This window comes from Mesoplodon bidens (assembly GCF_964165515.1).
Source record: "Mesoplodon bidens genome assembly, chromosome: 15".
In the NCBI taxonomy this organism is placed as follows: domain Eukaryota; kingdom Metazoa; phylum Chordata; class Mammalia; order Artiodactyla; family Ziphiidae; genus Mesoplodon; species Mesoplodon bidens.
Genome location: NC_138171.1, coordinates 50,109,776 through 50,133,445, shown reverse-complemented (window position 1 = coordinate 50,133,445; position 23,670 = coordinate 50,109,776). Strand labels below are relative to the sequence as shown.

General features: G+C 52.9%; 1 protein-coding gene across 1 annotated transcript; it reads left to right on the top strand.

Moving 5' to 3' along the window:
• Positions 1-2,932: 2,932 nt before the first annotated feature.
• Positions 2,933-23,243, top strand: SDR42E2 (short chain dehydrogenase/reductase family 42E, member 2; the record flags this gene model as incomplete). The annotated part of the gene is made up of 12 exons (XM_081255159.1): positions 2,933-3,047; positions 3,984-4,693; positions 5,172-5,267; positions 6,506-6,563; positions 7,252-7,370; positions 8,070-8,145; positions 12,068-12,150; positions 13,788-13,925; positions 14,439-14,504; positions 16,132-16,195; positions 18,007-18,080; positions 21,271-23,243. The coding sequence occupies 12 exons, from the start codon at positions 2,933-2,935 to the stop codon at positions 21,508-21,510; spliced, it is 1,839 nt and encodes a 612-aa protein (XP_081111285.1). The 3' UTR covers positions 21,511-23,243.
• Between the last annotated feature and the right edge of the window lie 427 nt (positions 23,244-23,670).

Below are 23,670 nucleotides of genomic sequence, written 5' to 3'. Positions count from 1 at the left end.
ATGTCTGTGTCCAAATTTCCCCTTTTTATAAGGATGCAGGTCCTACTGGATTAGGGCCCTACTCTAGTATGACCTTATCTTTAATTACATCTGCAACGACTCTATTCCCAGCTAAGGTCGCATGCTGAGGTACTGGGGCTTAGGACTTCAACATATGAACTTGAGGGGGGCACAATTCAGCTACAGCACTTGTGTTGTAAACTATGCTTCTCCTAATGAGATGACACCAGCCAGACGATACTTGGGCCTGGGGAACAAGAGTTCTCCAGCCCTGCTGGTGGGAGAGGAAGAGGCTGGTCTTTGTGAATGGAAGAACAGACCAGAGACATGGTTTGCAAAGCAGCGAATCACAGGTACTGGGTTTGAATCCCAGCCTCCTCTCATATAATATGATAACAGCTACCGTTGATTGAGCACCAACTGGACAGGCACAATACTCAGCATTCTGCATATGGTACCTTGTGAGCCACAAGGCTTGCAACATCACCGCTGTAAAGTACACACCAGTTCCCGTTAATGGATGAGGAAACCAAGCCTTGTAGCTGCCCAAACACACACAACAAGAAAGTAGCAGGGCCAAGATTTAAACCCAGGGCTGACCCCATGGCCTTTTCCCACTACACTCTGAGCCCCTTTTTATCTCTCTGAACCTGCTTCACTGTCTCTAAAATTGGGCTAAAACAGAGTTGTGAGGATTAAGCAAGATACCTTACCACCTGGCACATCGCATGTGCTGGCTGAGGTTTTTCTCTTCCCCACACCCACCTATGTCCACAGGGGAGGTTCATTTAGGTGAAGCCTTTCCAGTAGCCCTCTTCAAACCGAAGTAACCAGCCCTTGGTGCTCTGCAGCTGTGCCCACTGCTGGGCACAGGCCTGCCCTCTGCCACTGGCACTTGCAGATGAATTTTCCAGGGATGGTGCGACCCATCTGGGTCCCCAGTGCAAGGGACAGGACAGCACTGAAGACTCGCCTATTCAGTGTGGAGTGATGGCATTGGAGAATGGCTAACCCAGAGGTGGGTGGAAGGGTGTAAGAAAGGAAGGGTAGATAGACGGGTGGAAGGCAGGAAAGGAAGATATGAAATGAACTGGATGGATGGAAGGCTTGATGGATAGATAGGTGGAAAGACAGAATAACGGGTGAATAGATAAATGGATGAATGGACAAAAAGTAGTTTAAAATTGGTGGAAGGGTGGATGAATAGACAAAGAGATGGATGGAAGAACAGGTGGGATAATGAACAGATGAAAGAGTGGAGGAGGGAGGGAAGGAGGGCAGGAGGAAAGAAGGCAAGAGGCAGGCTGAACAGACGGGACCACGTGGGAGAGGACATGGATGGGTAGGTGGGTGGAGGAAGAAACACCGTTTCTTGGGGTTCTAGGCCGTCTATGCGGGCAGCACCCGGACCAGCACGCAGGACTTTCGCGCCCTTTCCCCACTAGCATCGTGGCCCATTTCACCCTTCGACCGGCCTCAGTTTCCCCTCTGGGAGAGCGTGAGTGTCCCCGCCTTAGAGACGACGGTTGCGGCGGAGGGGATAGTGACTGCAGCCGGGACGCAGGAAACCGGCGCGGGGCGGGCGCGGGGCGGTGCCGGGAGCCCAGGTCGGCCCCGCCCCGAGGAGGGGGCAGCCCCGTAGCGCCCGGCTCTGCGCGGAGACTGACTCACGCGGGGTTGCAGCCGGGATCGCGCAGCGCCGCGGGAGCCGGGCCGGGTGAGCGCAGCCAGGGCGTGAGGCTGGGGACGCGGGGCGGGGGGCGCACGCGGCAGCAGGGAGGACCCGCCCCCGAGCTGCCAGGCGGCCGCTCTCAGCTTGGGGGTCCGCTCCTGCCGCCCCATCGAGGCGGGCGCACGCGCGCCCGGAGGGGTCCCTGACCATCTTCCACCGATTCCTTTCACCCAACCCCGCTTTGGGTCCCCAGCGACCTGGATCCAGGGCCAGCCATTCACTGAGACTCCATCAGAGTTCGCAAATGTTCTCTGAGGCTCAGTTTCCCTCCCCGGATGATGGGAACAGTAGCCCCCGCTGCACAGGACCGCCAGGAGGATTAAATGCGGCAGTGCCGGGGGTTCAGCCGGCTGCTTGGCCCTAGGCTCCCTCATGCAGAACAGTCCTGAGTGGTTTCATTCACTCAGCGGCTGTTTACTGACGGCCTGCTTTGTGCCAGGCACAGGACTGGGTGCCATGCACACTATAGTGATCCAAGCCTTCTTGGAGCGTGCATGCCAGTGGTCTGTGAGGACTCTGCCATCTGTGAGAGTTATGGGGGTTCATTTGACAGACGTGGATACTGAGGTGCAGTGAGGTTATAAGGACCTTGCCCAAGGGCACACCCAGCAAATGGGACCTGAGGCAGGGTCCCAGCCTTTGTCGCTGGAAGCAGCCCCATAGGATAGAAAGACAGTTCTGGTGCCACAGACCCTTCCCCAGGACAGAGTCCCCTGGGCCTGGGTAGAGGAGGGCTCCACTCTGTGGTTGTATTCCCCCCTCCCAGTGGAGGAATTAGACCCATCCCCTGTGACGACTAACATCTGGGGTGTCTCCCCTCCCTGTCACACCCATGAGTGTCAGTGCTTGTATGGGGCATGACTATATCCCTCACTCAGAACTTCGGAGAGCAGGGCAGTGACAGAGGAGACTAGAAGATGCCGTAGAGCTGTCCCGGCCCCTGCCCCGTGACCACCACCAGCAACACCTGTGGGGCTCATTACTCAGTCATTCGGTCACCCAGTTGCACCTGTTCGTTTTTTATAGCCACTGTGTGCCACGCAGGGCAGAGTTTACCTCTCTCTGTATCCACGGGGCCTGGCTCACGGCAGGCTGACAGTACACAGTTGCTGCTGTTATTAATGATGATAATGGTGATCCGGCCTCTGGGCCAGCCTTATCCTCAGGTGGAGCAGGAAGTGGGGGGCTGGGGGTGAGACGATGGTAACAGTGACTGAGAGCCTGGCTCGCTTTAAGTCTAGAGTGAGGAGGACGAGATCCTCAGTGCTGGCCCCCGAGACCCACAAACCTGATCCTGAAGCCCACAGCGGGCTTGGTAGGCCTTGTGGTGCCAGCTATCTGCACTGCTGGGGGCCCTGGGAGAACCAGAGGCAGCAGTTGCCAGGGCAGAGGCAGTGCAGCACTTGTGCAAGTTTCCAAGGCCCTTTGGATCCCATGTAGATTCCTCCCTTCTCTCCTTCTCCAGGAAGCCCTCCCCATTTCCCCATCAGAAAGCAGTCACCCCCCCCCCCCAGTCAGGTGGGGTTCCCCTTGGCACAGACAGATTTGATCTGTCTCCCTCTGGTACTACATGGGAATCGGGATTTTAAGGAACTGGTAGAGAAGTCCGGAATTCTTGGTGTAAATCTCAGCCATGCAGTGTGACTTTGGGCCTTGGTCTCCTGAGCTGTGAAACCCAAGGCCTGGCTGTTTTGTCTCTGACTCACTCTGAGGAAGGCAGCAGCCACCTTGGAAGTTCTCAAGATTCTGAAAGGGATAGGTTTGGGAACTCAGAAGGTCTCTAATTCCCACCAGGAGGTCTCCTAAGCCCCCAGGGGTCTGATAATCCACATGAGATTATCTCTCTAGACAACTCTAGAACATATGTTCTTCTGTTTTTTCCTACAGGTAGACAGATCCCGGGTCCACATGGCTCAGTAGAAGATGAAGCCCAACCTGGCAGGCTCCTCCCCAGAGGCCTGCAAAGCTGCAGGGCAGGGCGAGCAGAGCTGCCCTGTCTGCCAGGCCTGGGGTGGGGTCTCAAGCCTGGGGTCTGAGTCAGGGCCTGGGCCGGGGCCTGGTGCCGTGTCCAGACCTGGGCCGGGGCCTGGTGTGGTTCTAGAACCTGGACCAGGGCCTGCTGCTGTGTCCAGACCTGGGCTGGGGCCTGCTGCTGTGTCAGGACCTGGACCTGGGCCTGGTACTGTTCCAGGGGCTGGGCCGAGTCCTGGTACTGTTCCGGGGCCTGGGCTGGGGCCTGGTGTGGTTCTAGAACCTGGATCAAGGCCTGGTGCTGCTTCAGGAGCTGGGCCAGGGACTGGAGCAGTGTCAGGGCCTGGGAAGGAGCCTAGTGCTGTTCTGGGACCCAGACAAGGGTCTGGCGCAGTGTTGGAGCCTGGACCAGGGCCTGGTGCTGCTTCGGGGCCTGGACCAAGGCCTGGTGCTGCTTCGGGGCCTGGACCAAGGCCTGGTGCTGCTTCGGGGCCTGGACCAGGGCCTGGTGCTTCTTCGGGGCCTGGACCAAGGCCTGGTGCTGCTTCGGGGCCTGGACCGGGGCCTGGTGCTGCTTCGGGGCCTGGACCGGGGCCTGGTGCTGCTTCGGGGCCTGGACCGGGGCCTGGACCAGGGCCTGGTGCTGCTTCAGCACCTGGACCAGCTCTGGGGCCTGGGCCAGGAGCTGGGTCAGTACCTGGTTCAGGAGCTGCACCTTTATCTGGGTCAGGGGTAGGGCCTGGGCCCAGACGGGAATCAGGGGCTGGGCAGAAACCCAGTGAGCCAGCAACAGCCCCAGTGCCAGTACTACAGCAGAAGACTCAGGCCACACCTGTGCAGGCCTCTAAGCAGAAGGTTCTGGTGACTGGAGGAGGAGGCTACCTGGGCTTTAGCCTGGGTTCCAGCCTGGCCAAGAGCGGCACTTCTGTCATCCTGCTTGACCTCCGCAGACCCCAGTGGGTGCTGTGCCCGGGGACCGAGTTCATCCAGGTGCAGTGATGGCGGGGGGCAGGCTGGTGGTGGAGGTCAGGGGATGGTGTCTGATGTGTAACCAGTGCCTGGCATTGAAGAGCACAGGCTTCGGAGTCAGACTGTTTAAGCTCCAATTCCAGCTCCCAGCTGGGCAGCCTTGGCCACAGGGTCCCGCACCTCTGAGCCTCGCGTCTTCATCCACAGAAAGGGGACACTAACAATATCTGCTTCGCAAGGGTCTCGTGGGGAGGTGAGAAGGCAGTGCATGTAAAACACTGAGCACAGCCTCTGTGACTTAGCTCCATAAATGGGGCTGATGATGATGAAGACGCCCAGTGGGGTCATCTAGTAAATCCTGCCCCACAGCCTGTCTGGGCCCTGCAGGTGCTGGGCCCGGGTGGGGTGAGGGGCCCGGCCCCGGGACCTGGCACAGCTGTTACCTCTGATTGCCTTGGACCCAGACCTCCTACCTCCGTGTATTCCTTCTCTGTTTCAGGCTGATGTCCGCGATGCGGAAGCCCTGCACCGCGCCTTCGAAGGGGTGGACTGTGTCTTCCACATGGCCTCCTGTGGAATGTCTGGTGCTGAGCAGGTGAGTCCCTCACACGCAAAGCTTAGGTCCCGGCTCTGCCCGCCCTCTTCATGCCCGGTGTTCATCGTGCTCTTCACCTACTCCAGGGAGGATTTGGGCTACACCCATGGGACCAAATGCCAGTTCTGCCATTTTCTAGGTGTGTGGCTAGGAAAGTTAACCTCTCTGAGCCTCTGTTTCTTCACCTGTAGAGTGAGGACACTACTAGTACTTATGTCACGACCTCCCCAGAGAGCAGTATAACAGTATCTATCAAAGCATGCAATACCCTTTGACTCAGAAGCTACACTTACTTATGTATTTGTAGCATTGTTTTTAAGAACAAAACAGGAAATAACTGAAATGCCCATCCGTTGGAGATTATTTAAATACATTGTGATATAGCTAAACGATGAAATTCTAGGCAGCCGTTCAAAAGAATGAGGTAACTCGATATGTACTGATAACAGAACAATTTCCAAGGTACGAAAACGGTGTTTGACACTGTTTTATTTTTTTTAAAAAGCCATATACTCACACATTGTGTGCGCTGATATTAATGTGTTGATTATCTCTAGAAATACAGAGACTGGTAACAGTCTGGGGAGGGAAAAGGGAGACGGAATCAGGAGTGGGAGGGAAGTTTCCTCTTCATTGCATTCTTGTTTTACTGTCTGAGTTACTTTTAACCTTGTGATTGTATTACCTATTGAAAACAACCACAACAAGAATAAATATAGTTTGAAAATCAATAGGGAACCCACCTCCCATGTGGTTGTAGGGATTAAATGAGATGTAAAGGCTTCGCCCCATCCCTGGCGCACAAGCAGCTCTCACTGTAGCCCAGTTGTTTTTATTTTTCAAAGCCCAGCCCTCTCACTTGGGTAGGGACAGTACTACTTGTCCGTCTTACGGATAAGGAAGCTGAGACTTCTAGAGCCAGGAAACAATCCAACACATCTGAGGCTCTTTTGTGTGTCAAGCCCTGTACCATGTCCTCTCATGGGGCTTATTAAATCCTGCTGACCACCCAAGGGGGTCTTCCCTCACTTCACAGATGAGGGAGCTGATGGCCAGAGTGGGGGTAGAACCTCTCCTGTGGCCCAGGCCTATGGTGGCAGAAAGGGGCACTAGAGCCCAGGGCCCCCGCACTGCCCATGGGCCCCTCGGGATCCCTGCCACCCAAGCCCAGCCTCACGGCCTCAGCTACAAGGCATGAGACAGTACCCCGACTCTCCCACCTCCATCTTGTCTTTTAGCTGCAAAAAGAGCAGATTGAGTCTATAAATGTTGGAGGCACCAAACTAGTGATTGATGGTAGGCGCTCAGAGCAGAGTGTGACCTGCTGTGTGTTTGTGCTTCTCTCCCCACCCCTGCGCGGGCCCGGCTCTGGGGGACAGGGCAGGGGGACAGAGGTGGGAGCCTCCCCCCGACCCCCGCCCTCCCCAGTAGAGGGCCTATAGGCAGCACATCCTTCCTGTTCTGCAGGCCTGCCCAGGCCCCGGCATGAGGCTCAGCGTGGCCTCAGTGTGTCTGGGGACACGGGGAGTGGAGTTTGCACAGAGGGATTAGGGGTTGGGAGCAAGAAAAGTTGCTGAAGCACCAAATTAGAAAACTCACATCTGGGCTCTCTGGGCATGTCCTGCCTTGTCCTGCATCCCGTTTTTCTCTCTGATTCTAGAGTGTGTTTTCCCTATGTCCCCACTGAGTGAGACTTTCTTCTGACCTGTCCTTGGCAAGGTAGCTAAGGGGCCGCAGCCACACTGAGAAGGAAGAATGATCCAGCCCGGCCCCCAAGGGCCCAGGGAGTGGGGACTTGACCCCTCCCCAAGTTAAGGGAAGGAGGCTCTTCCGTCCCGAGCCAGGATGTGTGCAGGAGGCTGGGTGGAGGATGCACCCAAGGAGGTCCCCATGGGTTCCTCCTCAGCCAGCTCCCTGCTCACATCAACTGTGTGTGTGTGTGTGTGTGTGTGTGTGTGTGTTGCCGTGTGACCTGTCGCTGTAGTTTGTGTCCACCGGCGGGTTCCAAGGCTTGTCTACACCAGCACCGTCAATGTCGCATTCGGCGGGAAGCCCATAGAACAGGGCGATGAGGACTCTGTGCCATATTTCCCACTGGAGAAGGTACCTGGCTTCCAGGAGAGGTGGGCGGGGCCAATGGACTTGGAACCCACAGTCCAAAGGGTAGGGATGGGCGGAGCCAGGGTCAGTTTCACAATTCAGGGTAAGACCCAGGAAGAAAGGGTCCCCAAAACGGCGTGGCACAAAAGCCTTCTCCTATTTTGGCTGGTCGTGCCAGTAGGAGCTTTGAAATCACATAGGCCTGGCCTTGAACCAGCAAAGCCACTTTCTACAGTGGAACCCTGAGCAAACCACTTCACTTGGAGGCTCTCCTCCTTCATCTGAGTGTGATAGCACCACCCTATGGGGACGTGGGGACCAGGAAATGAGTTGATGTATGTGAAGATGCCCCGTGAGCACTAAAGGACCCCATGTGAACAATCCATCAACTCACATCCAGCATTCACATCCCAGAGCAGGCATTGTGGCTTGCAGGAGCCTCCCTGAATCAAGGGGCCCCTGGTCATTTTTACTGCTCTGAACTCTCTCCTCTGTTCCTGTGGCTCGCACCCAGAGGGAGAGGAGGGGGAGTGGGGCTCAGGGCCTGGCCATTTCCCAGTGGGGGTCCCAGAAGTGAACCCCCATGTGGTCTGAAGCAGAGGTACAGCCCTGGGGCCGGGAGGGCTGGGTGGGCCGGGCAGGTGTGGCCAGCAGTGTCTCTGACCCCCATTCGGTGGCTCTGTGCTCCCTGTCCTCTGATAGCACGTGGACCACTACTCCCGAACCAAAGCCATTGCCGACCAGTTGATCCTCATGGCCAACGGGACGCCTCTCCCAGGTGAGTACTGGGGGGCCCTGCTCACAGCCAACGTGCATGCCCACTGCTCCCTCCCTGAAGCACATGTGCGATTCTAGCTTTTAGCTGGTATGTTCCCAGCTTCCTTCCAAAGAACACTTCCCCAGGGCCTTGGACGTTCATCATCCAACCAGTTCTGAGCACCCACATTCCACCAGGGATACAGCCTGGAAAACGTCAGGCCCGATCTCTGCCCTCACATTGCTCATGTCCTGGTGGGGAGACACGTGAGCTAGTCCACGTCTAGCTCTCTTTTCTGCCACATAGGAGGGGATCCAGTTTTGGGCACCCTCTTTATAAGAGTACAAACTTATGAATATGCATGAAGTATAGCGCTTTGGAAGGGCTGTGCAAGTGAGGGGCCCTTCAGTAACTCCCAGAAAAATTGGCCTCGGCCGCCTTACTGGATTGCGTCTTCTTACTGTATTGTGATAGAGAAATAATAGTAGATTAAGGACAGGTGGCAGCATGGCACAGTGGCTAAGCACCCACGTACTGGCATCAGACGGAAATGAGTTCAAATCCAAGCTCCACCGCCTCTCAGCTACGTGATCTTGGGCAATGCACTTACCCTCTCCCAGCCTCAGATTCCTCACCTATGAAAAAATGGATACTGGGATTTACCTCAAAGAGCTTGAGTGAGAATATAATAATGATGGACACTGTTAAAAAAAAAAAAACCAACATGGACATTTTGTGTTTATTCAGTGCTTACTACATGCCAAGCCCTATCTTACATGCTGATTTTACCTGCAAAAGTCTCAATAGCTCTTCATAGCATCCATATGAGGTAAGAACCTTAGCTACCCCTTGCTTTCCAAACTCAGGAGTCAAATATCAGTAGATTCAGATAAATTCCTGCTATCTAAATTATCCTTATTTGCTTTCTGAAATTCAGAAACTAAAAAGAAACAGAAAACCTGGTTTCCCTCACTGTCTAAACTCAGGAGCCAAGTGGATTTGGAGAGTGAAGGTTGTTTGAAATTATAATCCCCAATTTTACAGGAGAGAAAACTGAGGCTAAGAGGTTAACTGACTTAGCTCAAGGTCACATAGCTCTTAGGTGGCAGAGGTGGGATTTGAAAACCCCCTCTCCCCCTAGGGGAATCTAAAACCAGACCCTGGGGCTTAACCATTGTGCTCCACTGTAGCTATGGCTGAGTAAGTCTCTGAGCATGAACTCTTTTCCCTAAAAGCCTCCCCACCCCACCCTCTCACCCTGGGCCTGTCAAGCCTCAACCCCTTATCCCAGTGGGAACATCCGTCTGTGTTTCCCAGGAGTTTGACCCTCTGCAGTTGAATTCTCTTCTCTACCAGGGCCTCCCCTGGCTGGACCAGCAGCCTACAAGCCAGACACCTAATCCTCTGGCTGAGAATTATTTATACAAGCATCCCCAGCTTTCCATGGTCAGAAGAGTCATGGATACCCTGGGCGCAGTCCCTCTGTGACGTGGCCACCCAGTGCCCCACTGGCCAGTGTCAGCTGTAGCCCAACCAACCTCCCCCCACCATGCCCAGGTGACCCAGAGTTTAAAATTAGCTGCAGGCTGTTTACAGAAAAGCTCACCTGATACCTGCCTTGCAGGAGCCCAGCCACGGTCACCCTGGGTGATTTCCAGTCCCTACTACCCAAGCTGGTCCCTGAGACTCTGCCTCTAACCTGGCATGGAGCACCCTGGTCCCTGTAGCAGAGTCCTGAGGCATGCAGACCCCAGCTCCATGTGAATGTGTTGTGTCCTCCTGTCTCTGGGTGCATTAGTGTCCTGGGGCCGCTGGCACAAATTACCACAAACCTGGTGGCTTAAAACAACAGAAATTTCTGCTCTCGCAGTTCCCACAGTTCACAGTCAGATGTCTGAAATCAAAGTGTCATTTGGGCTGCGTTCCCTCCAAAAGTGCGAGGGGGGAATCTTTCCTTGACTCTTCCGGCTTCTGATGGCCCCAGAAGCTTGGGGTCCTTCTTGGTGTGTGGCTGCGTCGCTCCAGTCTCCTCCTCTGTCTTCACATGGCCTCTGCTCTTCTCCATCTGTCTCTTCTCTGTGAGTCTCTTATAAGGATACCTGACATTGGATTTAGGGCTCGCCCGGATAATCCAGGATCATCTCATTTTTAGGTCCTTAATTACATCCTCAAAGACCCCTTTTCCAAATAAAGTAGCATCCACGGGTTCCAGGACACCGACATATCTTTTGGGGGGCCACTGTTCAACCCAATACATTGGGCCTCATTGTAAAGTGAGGGTTTTGGAGGGGGAGCAGTCAGGGTGTTTGGCTATGACCCGGAGACACTGACCCTGGCTAATTTATGGAGAAAATGGAATTTATACTGGGATAGCTTCTGGAAAATATATTCCAGAAAAATGACCACCAGGGCTTAGAAAGGACAGGGTCAGGGCAGTTCCAGGGGCCTGGGAGACAGGAACTGGTGATCAGTCTCTCAGGGTGACCCCACTCCTATGATTTTCGATCCCGTGTCAGTGATGCACAGAGTCACATTCCTGGGTGAGAACATGGCATTGGCCCAGCCTGGGTCCCGTGGCTGCCATCTCAGGGAAGAGAGGTGCATCTAGACTGACAGTCCCCCGCTAGACCTGGTACAAAGGAGAAGGGGCCCCCAAAGGAAGGTGGGCTTCCGGTCCCAGAGGATGGCATACCCTAGGCTCCCCAAACTGGAGGCACAGCCGCTTGGGAAACCTGAGCCTTGGAGGAGTGGAACATCTTCCAGGAGACTCCATCTCAGTTAAGGAGTTGGGGTTGGGGATCAAATAATTTACAAATAGTAATTTTTTAAAATTTTAATCTTAAACACAAATGAATTATGAGAATAAATTGAAAATTTTGTAGGCCCTCTTAAGACTCAAAAGGAATATGTTTGGAGCAGCCCTTCAGGCTGTACCCCCAGACTTCCCCTGGGGAGACATGCTCCCACTTCCACCAGTGGGGCCCCCTCAGCAGAGAATTTGGGAAGCCCTGGACCCAGCTTTATCTTGGTCTGGGGACTCTGCTGGCACAGAGCAGTGAGAGTTAGGGGAACAGACCCCCAGCTCTCATGCTGATGGCTCTAGTCTTTTCATTTCTCCATTGGTTGTCTGGAAAGTATAACTGCTACCACCATTTACAAAGCACCCATTTTCCAGGTGAGGAGACCCAGGCTGAGAGAGCTGAGGGCCTATTTGTTAGTACTGTATCACCAGAGGTATTAGTGGAAAGTGCCTGGACTTTGGTCCCCATCTCAGCTCCGCGAGGCTGAGCTGTGTGCCCTTAGGCAAATCACATCCCTTCTCTGAGCCGTGGTTCTTTTATCCAGAAAACAGGAATAATAACAGCTCCCATCTCATAGGGTTGCTTTGAGGGAAAAATTCCAGGCTTACCAGAGCACCAGCCACGTAGTAGGACCTCTCTGAGAGCCATCATGATCCTTATCTAACTGATGACCAGAAAAAGGAAAGAACTATAGCTATTAGCCTGAGGACGTGTGGGTCTGTGCGCATCTGTAAAATGGACACAGTAGGACTCTGGGAGTCGAAGGAGTTCATGTCTGTCAAGATGCTGGTTAAACTCTCACGGGCCATGCAGATACCTGCATCTAGGTCTTGCCTCTGTTACTGACCTGAGAGCACTGTGAGGGCAGGGACCATTTCTTGGTCATCCTTGGATTCTTCACAGCATCCATCCCAGGGCCCAGTGCTGAGGGGGGTAGAGGTGGGGGATGATTCTGAACAGTGTTTGTTGAATGACTGACTGATCGACTGAGAGAATAATTAATTGAATGAGGAAACCCCAAGGCCCTGCCTTCCCCACTAACCTTTCCGGGTAAGAACCAGGAGATGCGGACAGCCTTTCTGTCCCTCTCCCTGCTCATCCGCCCCTCCCCAGGCCCCTGACTGCCCTCCCCTGTGTTGTAGGAGGAGGCGCTCTGCGGACATGTGTGCTCCGGCCCCCAGGGATCTACGGCCCCGAAGAGCAGAGGCACCTGCCCCGCGTGGCGGTATGTTGTCCCAGCCCCAGGCCGGAGGCACAGGAGGAGCCTGGCTGATATGTGTGTGAATGGGGACCCACAGTCACCGCGTCAGTCTTAGGGCAGTGTCCTGAGCAGGGGACCCTCAGTTCTGGGAGAAGTCCTGCCCCCACTAGGCCCACCAAGGGACCCTCAATTCTGGGAGAAGTCCTGCCCCCACTAGGCCCACCAGGAACAGAGCTCTCGGGGTGCGCCAGCCAGGCCTGGGTACCAGTAGAGGAGACATGGAGCTATAACCCCAAAGAGGCAGAGGAAACTATTGCCCTGCTCAGCCGTGAGCTCCCTGAGGGCCAGATGGCTCATCTCATGCTGCCAGCACCAGGCTTTTCACTCAGAAAACCTGTCTCCAGAGAAGGCTGGTTGTCAGGGATATAGCTACAAGGGGCTCTAGATCCTGTCCTCAAATTTCTCACAGCCTAGTCAGGGAGACAGACTCCATAGTCACAGATTCAGGGTGGTAAGGGCTGTGTAGAGGTGAGAGGGAGAAGATGGGAGCACAGCAGAGAGGGCCTGGCAGGGGAGGTCCAGGAGGGCTTCCTGGAGGAAGTGATGGCTGTGCTGTTTGGATACAGAAGGAGCTAACCAAGGAAATGGGGTGGTAGAGAGAAAGTGGTCCAAATAGAGGAGACAGCTTGGGCACAAAGCTGGAAATGAAAAACTGTTCCAGGTTTGGGGACAGGTCAGTGAACAAAACAGATGATTCCCGCCCCTGTGGGGTTTATATTCTCACAGGAGGAGAGAGAGAGAATAAACATGATACAGTACAAGGAACGTTTGAAGGTGCCAGGGACTATGGAGAAAGAGAAAAAGTGGAGTGGGGTTGGGGGTAGCTGGGGGTGCCGGCAGTCGGGGAGCCTCTTCAAGCAGGGATATTGAGCAACTTGAAGGAGGTGACCAGGTGCATCACACAGCTATCTGGAGGAAGAGCCTTCCAGACAGAGGGAACGGCTAGTCCGAAGCCCTGAGGTGGGGACCTGCTGGCACGTTCCAGGGAGGAGTCCGAGTAGCTCGTGCAGAGTGAGCAAAAGGGTCGGTGGGAGACACGTCAGAGAGCAGCTGGGGCCAGGGCAGAAGGGCCTCCTCTGCCACCTGGCGCCGGTAAGTTTCTGAGCAGAAGAGACACGATCTGACTTAGGATTCAAAAGGATCCCCCAGCTGCACGGAGAACAGGCCACAGCGGCCGGGGGTGGAAGCAGGGGACCAGTTAGGAGGCTCTTTCAGTGTCCAGGTGAGAGATGAGGGCGAAAGTCAGTACGGTGAGGAGTGGCCGAATTCTGGACAGATTGTAATGGCTGAGACGACTGGGTTTGCAGACGGGTTGGGTGTGGAGAGTGAGGGAGGGGACAGCCAAAGCTGGCTGCAGGCTTTAGGCCTGAGCCCTGGGTGCTGTGGGCTGAGGGGGGCGGGGGAGGGGCGGCCAAATGGGGATCAGGCGCTCACAGGACAGGACAAGTCTGCCTTGTCTATCGGGCAGCCAGGTGGAGACTTCTGGAAGGCATGTGGGGCCGGGACAGAGGAGACTGGCCTGGGAGCCTTCTGCATCTAGATGGAATTTGAAGCCACTCCAGGCTTGGTCTGTGTTTCTCGCCCTCTCCCCCCACCACCAGAGCCACATCAAGAAGAGACTGTTCATGTTCCGATTTGGGGACCACAGGACGAGGATGAACTGGGTCCACGTGTGCAATCTGGTGCAGGCACACGTGCTAGCAGCCGAGGCCCTCACCGCCGCCAAGGGCTACGTGGCCGTGAGTCTCCTGCAGTGCTCCCCCGACCTTACCCCTCGGGCTGCAGGCGGGTCCCCCATCCCTCGGGGATTCCTGGCTCACACACGACATAGCTCCCCGATTCAAGCTGCCTGATGGGGTGGGGGGAAAGTGGCCTTTTAGAGCATCGTTAGCTCCTTGAAATGACCCTGTGAGGTAGGTGTTGTTGAGCCCGGAATTACAGTCACCGAATGCTAAGCGTTTTACATATATTGTCACCTGCACCTTTACAACAGTCCAAGGGAGAGATGCCATTATTATGCTCCCATTTCTCAGATGAAGAAACTGAGGTACAGAGAGGTTAAGTGACTCCACTGAGGTCATACAGCTAGTCAGTTCGCAGCCCCGGAACTCAAAGGGACTTGTTCAGGTCCATCTCCAGGGCTGCTCAGGAGAAGTGGGGAGTTGGGGCAGCTGCTGGGAGCCATAAGAGAGGGTGGTGTCAGGCGGCGGGCATGTGCCTGACCATCCCCCTCCCCGCATGTCCCCCCTCAGAGTGGGCAGGCGTACTACATCAATGATGGGGAGAGCGTCAACCTCTTCGAGTGGATGGCCCCACTGGTAGGTGCCTGGACACCGCCCCCATCCCAAGTGAGAATTCAGGGATCCCCATGTCTTCTTTCCCTGTCACCTTTTCCAAAAAAATCAGAGGATTTCACATTAAAGACCAGCTCTGGCAACACTGTCCACTGGGCAACATTGGAACTGGCTGGAGCTGGGTGGTGGCTGCCCCTTTGGGGGGCTGTGAGCTCCCCCAGTTTGCCATAGTCCGTCCCAGCCCGCTTCCTGATTTATGTCGATGTCCTGCCCTGTGGGATTTTGCTTGTGGCCCCCGTACTATATGGTGAGGCCCTGAAAGAGGTAAGTAGAAGGTAGGCAAAGCACAAAGGGAGGTGTTGGCCCTCGGGCCCCTACGCTGCAGCCTTTCTGAGAGTCCTGGCCTCCTCTCGCAGCAGCCTACAGACTCCTGGAAGGGGTAGACCAGAAACCCCGCGCTGGAGGATACATCGTGGGGGCATTCGGGCCCTTTGCATGTCAACTTTTAACAGCTTTATTGAGATATAATTTATAGACCATACAGTTCACCTATTGAAAGCATACAAGTCGATGGGTTTTAGTATGAGTTGTGCGACCATCAGCAAAACACATTTTATAACATTTTGTCACCTTCCCAGAAAAGAACCTCCCCAAACCATACCTTTTAGCTGTCACTTCTATTTACCTCTCACCCCACCCAACCCCTAGCCATAGGCAACCACTAAGCTGCTTCCTGCTTCTGTAGATTTGCCTGTTCTGGACATTTCCTATGAATGGAATCATCATACAGTATGTGGGCTTTGTGTTAAGTTTCTTTCATTTAGCGTGTTTTCAAGGTTCATCTATGTTGTGGATGTGTCATACAAGTACTTCATTCTTTTTTATTTCCAAAAAGATATTTCATTCAATCGCTGTGCCACATTTTGTTAATCCATTCATCAATTGATAGAAATTTGGGGTTTCCATTTTGGGGCTGTTATCGGTAATGCTGTATGAACATTTGTGTGTAAATAGTTGTGTGGACATATTTTCTCATTTCTGTTGGGTATATACCTAGGAGTGGAATTGCTGGATCATACAGTAACTCTATGTTTAACCTTTTGAGTTACTGCCAGACTGTTTTCCAAAATGGCTGCACTATTTTACATTCCCACCAGCAGTGTAAGAGGGTTCCAGTTTCTCCACATCCTGTCAACACTTGTTATTATCTGTCTTTTTGACCTGGAGAGTTTTCATACAAGTGAAGACCTCAGTTCATCCTATGCCAGCCCATCTCTTCATGCTTCTCCCACTACCCTCCACACGTATGCTTTTTATTTTTTTAATTTAATAGCAGAAAAGCAGATTCTAGAAAATAATCGGATTCTATATAAGTGCCTTAGAGTGTCTTTGGGTGTACACAGATGTAAAAAATAACTAAATGATGGGACTGCACCCCATGCAGTCAGTTCCTACTTAGTTTTCCAGGTCACAGTGCGGGCTTCATTTAAAGACTGGTGTAAACTTGGGGCTGGCTGTGGGGTCTGCCCCCTTTGGTGGGCAGCTGAGGAGGGGCCAGGAGGTGCTCTGCTGGCCCTGGGGTAAAGGCAACATGTGGCCTATACCAGCCCCCCAAGGATCTGTTCTCACCTCAAGCCATGTTTCCTTGCAGTTTGAGAAGCTGGGGTACAGCAAGCCCTGGATCCAGGTTCCTACTTCCTGGGTTTACCTGTCAGGTGAGGAAAGGCGTGTGTATGTGAAAACCCTGCATGTGCCAGATGTACATGCATTACCTCATTTTTTTTTTTTTTTTTTGCGGTACGCGGGCCTCCCACTGTTGTGGCCTCTCCCGTTGCGGAGCACAGGCTCCGGACGCGCAGGCTCAGTGGCCATGGCTCACGGACCCAGCCACTCCGCGGCATGTGGGATCCTCCCAGACGGGGGCACGAACCCGTGTCCCCTGCATCGGCAGGCGGACTCTCAACCACTGCGCCACCAGGGAAGCCCTGCATTACCTCATTTTAAACCCAGAACCAGGACCTGGCTGAGGCGAGTGGGGCACTGAGAGCACAGAATTTAAGGAAACCCTCACTCGCAGGAGTCAAATGCTCCAAGCCCCATCTGCACTTGCCCAGCCCTGAGAGCAAGTGCCTCCTTAAATTTTGCACTTGAGGCACCTCACTCCCCTTACCCTAATCCTGGCCCTGTTTAAACCCTATCCCACTTGCAAGGTGGGTGGGGTTAGGCCCATTGTAAAGATGAGGCAACTGAGGCTCTGAGAGGTTAGCAACCTGCCCACGGTGCCCCAGTGAGAAAGTGAGAGAGGCAGAATTCACACTGGGCTTGGCTGACTCCGCAGCCCACGCCCAGTCCTGCTGCCTGTGCTGGAATGCGCTATGCCAGGCGAGGAGGGGGAGCCCTGGGGCTGCCCCATCCCCCAAGGTCGCCCTGGAGTTAAGGCTGCTTTTGGACATGTGAGGGTTCTGTTTGACCCTAGATTCTCCTCCTCACCCTGAAGGTCAGTCTCTACTCTCACGCCCCAGCTTCCCTATGCTGGCCTCCTTCCAGCTGGAATGAGCACGGGCTTCAGGCTTGCAGTGATCAGCCCGAGGGGGCAGGTGGCTCCCAAGTCACAGATAACTGTGTTCCTGGAAAACCTCCGCGGGATCTCTTGCACTTTAAATGCATTGGGGGACTTCCCTGGTGGTCCGGTGGTTAAGACTCCACATTTCCAATGCAGAGGATGTGGGATCGATCCCCGGTCTGGGAACTAAGATCCCACGTGCTGCACAGCGCAGCCAAAAAATAAATAAATAAATAAGGCATTGGGATGCCTGCCATTTAAAGCAGGGGTTTGCACATTTTTGTCCCCCGGGGCGCCCACACAGGATGACTTCCCCTGCACAGCATCACTACCAAGATTGACACTCCTTGACCCCCAGCTGAGAAAAGTTCAACCGCAGGTTCTGGCAGTTTGGGAGGACTGTTTATAAATTCCCAATTCCCAGTGAGCTGACTGTAAACTCAGTGCTTCTTAACTTTGGCTGCACAGTAGAATCACCTGGGAGCTTTTAAAATGTAGAAATGCCTCAGCCACAGCCCCAGACCAATTACCTCAGCATCCGCAGGAAGCAAGGGGGTGGGGGAAGAAGGAACATTTTAAAAAGTGGTCCGAAGTGCAGCCCAGGTTGAGCTGAACCACCGTTCCAACTTCTTTCTCTCTGACTCAAGACAGCATATCGGGATAGAAGTGAGTGAGAGAGACATGACTGTAGAGGTCACTTTGAATCTGCTCAGATTTATTTTAAAATGTCAGTCTTTTAATATTAATAATAACTTACTTGTGACATATCTCACAGCCAAACAAGGCACCCCAGGGTGTGCAGAGACTGCTGATTTAAAGGAATCCAAGAACAGGAAAAGTTGGCAAAGTGAAGATTCCCCCTAGCAAAGCAAATAATGCCCCCAACTGACTTGTCCCTGAGAACCTCCCTGGAGTTTGCCTAGAGCAGGCCCCCTGGTCACTGGTCCCTCTCTCCCCACACAGCCACGGTGATGGAGTATTTGCACCTGGCCCTGAAGCCCATCTGCAGCCTCCCGCCGCTGCTCACCCGGAGTGAGGTAAGTGGGCTGCTGTGAGGGGAGCCCCTGTGCCCTGGTGCCCCTCACTTGCCTTCCTGCCCCTTCTCCACTGCCACAAACCCTCACCTTTTGACACCGTAACTGGATGCTTGTCTGAGGTCTCAGAACCTCTCCCATGTGGGCTCAAATCTAGGGCCAGCTCCTGTATAACATCCCAACTGCTGAGCTTTTGCTGAGGCTGTGCTCTCTTGGTCTGAAGGGCAACAGCTCCAAGCCCATCTCTTTTTTTGCGGTATGCGGGCCTTTCACTGTTGTGGCCTCTCCCGTTGCGGAGCACAGGCTCCGGACGCGCAGGCTCAGCGGCCATGGCTCACGGGCCCAGCCGCTCCGCGGCACGTGGGATCTTCCCGGACCGGGGCACGAACCCGTGTCCCCCGCTTCGGCAGGCGGACTCTCAACCACTGCGCCACCAGGGAAGCCCAAGCCCATCCTTTATCACTGTCATTTCATTCATAAGCAGTTTGTCTTCCCAGCCAGACTGGAGGCTCCCAAAGGCAGGTTCTATGAAATTCACTTTTTGGAATGTCACTACTCCCAATAACCATCAATGCACACACACATACACACACACACACACACACACACAGGCTGTTGATTCGAGGCTCACAGTTCCTGCTCACTGAATAATAAGTATATATTAAGTACCTACTGTGTTAAGAACACTGTTCTCAAATAATGATGCAGTCTTCTATTTGCATATACAGTTTAAAAGAGAGGGTGTTTTTTTTTTTTTTTTTTAAAGTTTATTTATTTATTTTTTTAATTAGTTTCTGCTTTATAACAAAGTGAATCAGTCATACATATACATCTGTTCCCACATCCCTTCCCTCATGCATCTCCCTCCCTCCCACCCTCCCCATCCCACCCCTCCAGGCGGTCACAAAGCACCGAGCTGATAAGAGAGGGTGTTTTAATGCAGGTTGTAAACAGTAAAGCAACAAGTGATGTTTGGTGTTATTTGCAAAATTCTTCTAGTCCACTCTCTCATTTGATTGTCCCTGATGCTCTATTAAGTTAGGAGGGGCAAAAAGATTATAATCTTATTTAATGGTGAGAAACTGAGCACTAGAGAAATAAGTGATTTGTCCAAGCTCCCACCGTTCTGGAATTGGCTTCACATTCCAAGCTCAGTGCTCTCCACCTCAGAGAATCGAGAATTGGCCACAGAAAGAAGCAGTTCCCTATGGTCTCTCTTTTGAACTGTCTGGACTAGCAGAGGAAAGAGAATAATGAAAATAGGGACCATCTATAGCATGTGAAATGCCTGGCACTGTGTTTATCTCATTTAATCTTCACAACTACTATACACTATGGATTCTGTTATTATCACCTCCATGTACAGAGAAGGAAATGAAACACTCGGTGGGGGGAGGGGGAGGGGGTGAAATAACCTGCTCATGACCATTTCCTTATGTAGCAGCATCGAGATTTGAACCCAGAGGAGACCTAAATGATTTCAAGCTTAACCACTAGCTTGTGAAATGTCAGGAATCATAGTCACATAAAATAGCTGCCAAAGTGCTGCTGAGTTGTGTCGGGTAGGGAGCTGGCTCCCCTCTCCACTCACTGGTGGGTTTCCTTGTTCAACTCGGGGGGCAAAGGATCCCTAGATAGCTGGGAAGTTTCTGGGCACTGTAGCTCGGGCGCCCTCTTCTGGTCAGTCTATGACACACCAACTAGCCCTCTAGTTTGACTTCATAGCCTTTTTTCATTCATTTGACATGTATTGAGCACCTAATGTATGCCAGGCACTGTGCTGAGGAATGGAGGCAAGACAGTCCTTGCTTTCTATTCGCACATACAGTTTAAAAGAGAGGATGTTTTAATGCAGATTGTAAACAGTAAAGCAACAAGTGGTGTTTGATGTTATTTGCAAAATCCTTCCAGTCCACTCTCTCATTTGATTGTCCCTGATGCTTTGCTAAGTTAGGAAGGGCAAAAAGATTAGGATCTCATTTAATGGTGAGCTCACAGTCCAAAGGGGAAGACAGCCCAGCAAGGGCTATACTGGGGGAAATAATGAGGAACTTCAGAGTACACAGAGGGGGCACCTAAGCCAATTCTGAGGAAGTTAGGGAGGCTTCCCAAAGGAGGTGACATCTAAGCCTCACATCTTGAGAATGCTGTGTCCCAGGACCCTGCCTATCTAGTTCACAGCTGTACCCGCCAAAGCCCTGAACTTACTAGATGAGGCAAAAAAGGACAAGGACTGGCCTCTCTTCCTCTCTCCTCACACAAGCATCCAAGACTAGGGGCTTGACCCCAAGGGCTGTTTCAGGGCCACGGCAGAATCAAGCAGCTAGTGGACTCCTTCCCAGCGTCCAGCTGAGGAACAAAAGGCGAAGAAATGAGTCAGGTGGGAGGGTATCTTCTCAATCCTAGCATAGCAGGGAAGGGCATGGGCTAGAGTTTGGCTCCTCTGTGTGACCCTGGGCAAGTCACTTAACCTCTCTGATCTTCAATTTTCAAAAGAGGAGATGGTGGTATCACCACTTCAGAAGATTAAATGAGATATGGCCTGGAAAGAATTTAGCCCATGACAGGCACAGAGTGCTTATTCAGTAATTGTTGTTGTCAGCACTACCTTTGAAGCCTGTGGGACCCAGGCCATCTGGCATCAGGAAACGCAGCTTCAAACCCTGGAGAGAGTAATCACTTATGCATAATTGAATTCCTCTCTTAGGGAAGCTCAGTTGATCAGCCAGGGCGTGAAGCTTGCACCCTGGAGCCTGCCTGCCTAGACTCCATCTGGGGCTGTGGGCTGAAAAGTCAAGGATGTTTCCTGGAGACAGTTCTCCGGATAGCTGCACCCAGGCCACAGGCAGAATGTATCAAGGGCCTCCTGAGCCCCGGCATCGTGCTAGGGCCGGGGAAGGGGAGTGCAGAGGTGGGGCCTTTACTTTTGAGGGACTGAGGAGTTCAGTAGGGTGGGGAGATGCAGAAAATGTATCCTGGAGGCGGCCCCCTCGAGGAAAATGGAGGTGGAAGAGAGACAGGAAGTCCTCCCCGATGAGGGCGTCGCAGACGCAAGATCCAGCATAGAGGTCCTTTTAAATCTCTGTGCGACGGAAGGGAAATCCCTACCCTCTCTTATCCGAGTGAAACATGGTAGAGGTTGCTCCCCACGCCCACTAGTCCCGTCCCTCGGCTGCCCCGCCTCTCCCCGCAGGTGCGCAGCGTGGCCGTGACGCACACCTTCCAGATCGCTAAGGCCCGGGCTCAGCTTGGCTACGTGCCCGACAAGTTCAGCTTCGCGGACGCCGTGGAGCGATACGTGCAGTCGACGGGCCGGGGAACCCGCGGCTCCACAGCGCGGACGCTCCTGCGGCTGCTGCTCGGGCTGCTGCTGCTCCTTGGCCTGCTCGTGCTGGCCCTGCACTTCCTAGGCCCGCGGCCGTTCGTCGTCTGACCATCGTCGCCGGCGTGTCCCTGTCCCTGCTTCGCCTTCAGGACTTGGACCAGACCCTGCTCCGCCCTCCGGACTTGGGCGCTCCCTTGAGTCCTGGGCTTGTCCCTGCCCCACCCTCTGGGCTTGGATCTGCCTAGCAGGTCTTCCGCTTGGATATTCCGGCGTTCTAACCCCGCCCCTGTCCCGCCCTCTGGGTTTCGACGTGCCCCTGCCCCGCCTCTTGAGCCCTGGCCACGCCCCTGCCCCTCCCTCCGGCCTTGGTCTCCCTCTGACCTGGCCGGGATTCCTACGAGAAGGTCTTATCTTCACAGCCTGCTCCACCTTCCAGGCCTTCTCCCCGCCCCTGCCCAGGCCTGGCCCGCCCCCGCGTTCTCCCCTGCTCTGGTCCGCCCCGTTTCTGGCTCTAGCCGAACGCCTGGGCCCTTGCCTTGGTTTCTCCTTTGGTAACTAGACTTGCTCATCTCTCTTGGTCGGTCCCTCTCCTCTCCTGTTTGTGATTCAGCCTTAGCCCCATCCCCGCCCGTCTGGCTCCACTCCTAGGGGCCTAGCTGCAGCTGCTCGTGCAGCTGGGCTGACGTTTGCAAGTTTTCGCTGGCTGCTGCTACCTCTCTAGGGACACGGACCCTCCTCGCTGCCCGAGCTTCTCTGTGCTTGTCCTGAGATCGTCTCGGGATCTTGGATTAGACCCCTTCTAGGAGCACTGAGTTTGATCAACTGCTACGCTTATGTTTTGGGTTCGCTCACTCATGCAGGTCTCCCTGTGTGTTGATAGCCAGGGTTGGAAGGACACCTGAGACCCAGGCTTCTGCCCAGCCCAACCTGGCCTTTTTGGGTTTCCGGTGCATGAGTCTGGGGATGATTCAGTAAGCACAGACTTCAATATCAGAAGGGACATCGAAAAAGGAAAAAACAAAAAAATTTTTTTAGGGTGGTCAAAAGATACAAACTTCCAGTTAGTTGTAAAGTAAATAAATTATGGGGGTGAAATGTACAGCCTGGTAACTATAGTTAATAATACAGTATTGTATAAATGAAAGTTGCTGAGAGTAGATCTTAAGTTTTCATCACAAGAAAAATAATTGGAACTCTGTGTGGTGATGGAATTTAACTAGACATTGTGATCATTTCACAATATATACATATGGCAAATAATTATGTTGTACAGCTGAAACTAATGTAATGTTACATGTCAGTTAAATCTCAAAAAAAAAAACCCTTTAATTGGATCTCTCTAAAAAGTACCAATATAGTAATAATGGGAATTATTAGAAATTAGTTTGTCATATTTTTTGTTTTACTATTGCTTCAATTTGTTAATGAGGGGGCCAGTAGTGATCACCATAATCTTTAATGTTTAAACCACAAAATTTCTTAATCCATCGCTGCTCTCCACAGAAACAGTGCCTCCCTATCATCTTGTTATCAATTGTGAATACCAAAATATTAGTGTGTAAATACGTCTGTGTATATATCACAATATGCACACGTGGAATTGACTGATAAAACTATGGATCCTAGCAGAGAAGAAAACCATCACAAGCCTAAAGAAATCTGTGACGGGGTGGAGCAAATGTGTTAGTTAGGGCCAACATGGCCATCGCCCGGCATGGGCATCAGCAGTATGTCCTCTGCTGAACAATTAAGAAAGTTCTTGAAGCAGTTCAAAAATGTGTGCCTCTGTTTGCTATGTTGAACTTGCATGTGTGTATATAATTTTTAAAAGCTCAATAATAATCCTTTATGCTTTGTTTATGCTTTATCCTTTATGTTTAATGCTTGACAGTTTGAAAGAACTTTCATCTGTATGCTCTTACTTAATTCTCAGGCCCACCCTTACATAGGGCTTATTATTTTTATCTTATAAGTAAGGAAACTGGGGTTGCCTAACTTCAAAGAGTAGAGGAGGGTGGAGGTCACTTCTCTACAGGCGGGGTAATTTGGAGGACCTGCCCAAGGCCCACTGGCCTAAACATGACACATGGTTATTTCTGCTTTTCTGCACCTTAGCCACGTCAGGGCTTCGGTTGAGCTCTGGGATCTTTCTCAGTCTCAGATCCACAAACCTCAGGCCATTTGGGGCTTTCTTTTTTCTCAGTAACATGCTTGCATGTAAACTCACCTTCTCCTCTGACTTTCTCTACCAATCCTGAGAAATCTGTT